General features: G+C 34.1%; 1 protein-coding gene across 5 annotated transcripts in view; it reads left to right on the top strand.

The window, feature by feature from the left end:
* ZZZ3 (zinc finger, ZZ-type containing 3) overlaps positions 1 to 3,259 on the top strand; it is a 71,592-nt gene that overhangs the window by 50,310 nt on the left and 18,023 nt on the right. For 3 of the 5 annotated variants that reach the window (XM_015571094.1, XM_015571093.1, XM_015571097.1), the window contains 4 exons: positions 522 to 669; positions 756 to 871; positions 1,304 to 1,375; positions 2,347 to 2,448. In XM_015571094.1, the coding sequence (XP_015426580.1) occupies positions 522 to 669; positions 756 to 871; positions 1,304 to 1,375; positions 2,347 to 2,448 (438 nt within the window). The remainder of the gene's footprint in view (positions 1 to 521; positions 670 to 755; positions 872 to 1,303; positions 1,376 to 2,346; positions 2,449 to 3,259) is intronic. The other 2 variants (XM_015571095.1, XM_015571096.1) reach the window with 2 other exon arrangements.

Genomic DNA, 3,259 nt, shown 5'->3' with positions numbered 1-3,259 from the left:
CATATTACCCTTTTATTATATAGGATAACAACAAATGACTTCTCTAAAGGTGGTTGGTAAAGTAACTGAATTTCAAGTAAATTAAAGCTATAGTTTTGATTCTCAAGATATTATAATTTTCTTATATGTTGTAAGAATATATATTGTGAAAATAATTCACTGTTTTATGGATAAGTGGTGAACATGGACTACATTTAAAATAAACAACCTTTTTTTGCTTTGCTGTTTATGTTTAAGTTTAAAGTCTGTTAGTGATAATGTACAATATGTCTATACAGTTCAGCTTTAGAGCTCTAAAAATAGTGCTTATATTTTGTTAAATTGATTCGTCCTTTCCTTGTTATCATCTTTATCATTCAATGTTTAGACTACATTATCTTAACTTCATTGGCTATTGGATTTCAACAGTGACTGGAAATGCCCAGGTGATGATTATTTGGATTTGGTGTCATCTGAAGTTTGGCTATAGTTGATAATTTCTTGAATTAAATTTAGACTGTTTTATTTATTTTTTTTTTCAGGCTGATATAGGGCTTCCATATCCACAGAGAGTTGTTCAATTGCCCGAGATTGTATGGGACCAATATACCAATAGTCTTGGGAACTTTGAAAGAGAATTTAAAAATCGTAAAAGACATACTAGGAGAGTAAAGCTAGTTTTTGATAAAGGTAAGAAATGACATCATAAGATTTTGAGTAGAGAAATACCTGGCAAATTCTTGCTTTAATAATCCTATACATGGTCTTTTATTTAGTAGGTTTACCTGCTAGACCAAAAAGTCCTTCAGATCCTAAGAAGGATGGAGAGTCCCTTTCATACTCTATGTTGCCTTTGAGTGATGGCCCAGAAGGCTCAAGCAGTCGTCCTCAAGTAAGCAGTACACAGTATTGGAGTAGGAAAATTTGAATTGTAGACAAAATATGCTGACATTTTGCTGATTTGTATTCTAAAAATTCAAGCAGTCTTTTCACTGAAGATAGCAGAGATATGACCTTGAAGTTAAGAGAAACCTGGATTGCATACCCAGCTCTAACACTTACTAGCTGTGGGACTTCAGATGTCAGTTATTAAGGTCTCCAAGCTGCAGTTTCCATTTATATAAAACATTATTAATATTGCCTATGTTCTAGAGTTGTGAGGATTAAATGAGTAATATGTGTAATATTACATTATATATGTTTAAAAAATAAATTTACTAAAACGTTTGGAATTAATAAAAAAGTTCTATAATTCGTTATTTGGTTATATCAGAGGGTGGTCTTTGTTATTTTCTGCTTGACAAAGGTCTTGTTTTATATGCAGATGATAAGAGGACGTCTGTGTGATGACACCAAACCTGAAACCTTTAACCAGTTGTGGACTGTTGAAGAACAGGTAATAGATATTTCTAAATTGTGTAGGTTAAAAAGAGTTAAAATTAGATATGAATAAAGTGTTTATTATTGTTTATAATCTCTCTTCACCATGAATTTAACATATTTAAACTTATTTCTGTATACTCTTCTGCAATCTTCAAGAATTCAGGATTTTGAGAAAATATGAAATTCTGTTTGGGGATAATTTTTAAAGAAGGAACCTGGGTTTTGGGAGGAAGAGTGAAAAAGATAGTGAAATGGATGGAATATAGCTTTTGTAGTGCAGTTTTGGGAGAGAAAAACTTGGGGCCAAGTCAGGTGTGCCTCTGAGCTCTTGTTTTGTTGTGGAGGGGAGCTGACGAAGCCAGTCAGAGGCTTCTGTTTCATTTTGGCATGCATCTAGGACTGTTTGTGGGTAAGGTTGGAGACACATTTCTGTCTCATAGGAGGATTAACTTCACAGTTTATTAAAAGCTTAAGAATCTTGACTTCAAGCATCCAGATTATTCTGCATCTTTATTATTTATTACTATGGGAGAACTTAGGAATAGGTCAGAATATTAAAATCAAATCTTTGAATGGAGGACCACACAAAGGAAGGAAAGTCTCTTTTTCTGTCTAAATCCAAATGAATTTATATGTTTTTGTCAAATGTATAAGGGTGAACCTAAACGTAGTCTACAAGAAAAGATGGTCAATGGAAATCACCAAGATGTGTAAAATATCAATTAATTAATTTTTGCATGCTATCTTTTTACTGAAGTGAATAGAAAATCTTTATAAGGGCTTCTATAAGTTTATTCTCTAATTTTGTTTTCCCTGTGAATTCTTTAAGTTGCTTTATGGGAACTTTTTCTTACCATGACGATTTCTAGTGCCTAACCCCCAAAGTTGAGGAGGGAATATTATAATTTAAAATGAAAATGTGGATGTATTTATTTAGAATTTGAGTATTAAACTTTCTTAAATGTGATCTTGGATTTGGCTTAGAAAAAGCTTGAGCAGCTACTCCTGAAATACCCTCCTGAAGAAGTGGAATCTCGACGCTGGCAGAAAATAGCAGATGAGCTGGGCAATAGGACAGCAAAACAGGTAATTGAGGAGACAGTCCCATATTGTTGGTCCGTTTTTGATAGTTTATTTTATGAAGGATAGTGTGACTGACATCAGCAGACTGCAGCATCATTTTAGCTACAGAGTACAATGATATTAGGATTTTAAAATTAGCATTGTATATTTTTGTGTTGCTTTCAGAGAAAACTTGTGAATATACTAAAAAATAAAAATGTAATGGACTTAGTGTTTGTTGCATGCTTGATGATGCACCAGTGATATACAAAAAAAATTCTTTATTGATTAAAGTATTACATATGTCTCTTTTTTCCCCTTTTGACCTCTCCCCGACCACTCCGGTGCCCCAGCACATGCCCTTACCCCCCTAGTGTCTGTGTTCATTGGCTATGCTTATATGCATGCATACAAGTCCTTTGGTTAATCTCTTACCCTCAACCTCTGCCTTCCTTCTGAGGTTTGACAGTCTGTTTGATGCTTCTCTGACTCTGGATCTATTTTTGTTTATCAGTTTATGTTGTCCATTATATTCCACAAATGAGTGAGATTATTTGATACTTATCTTTCTCTGACTGGCTTATTTCACTTAGCATAATGCTGTCCATGTCCATCCATGCTGTTGCGAATGGTAAGACTTCCATCTTTTTTTAGCAGCGTAGTATTCCATTGTGTAGATGTACCACAATTTTCTAATCCACTCATCTGCTGATGGGCACTTAGGCTGTTTCCAGATCTTAGCTATGGTGAATTGTGCTGCTATGAACAAAGGGGTGCATATATCCTTTCTGATTGGTGTTTCTGGTTTCTTAGGATATATTCCTCGGAGTGGGAT

Source organism: Myotis davidii, unplaced genomic scaffold (assembly GCF_000327345.1).
Source record: "Myotis davidii unplaced genomic scaffold, ASM32734v1 scaffold248, whole genome shotgun sequence".
Classification (NCBI taxonomy): domain Eukaryota; kingdom Metazoa; phylum Chordata; class Mammalia; order Chiroptera; family Vespertilionidae; genus Myotis; species Myotis davidii.
Note: the sequence above shows the minus strand (reverse complement) of the source record. Positions and strands in the feature narration are given on the sequence as shown.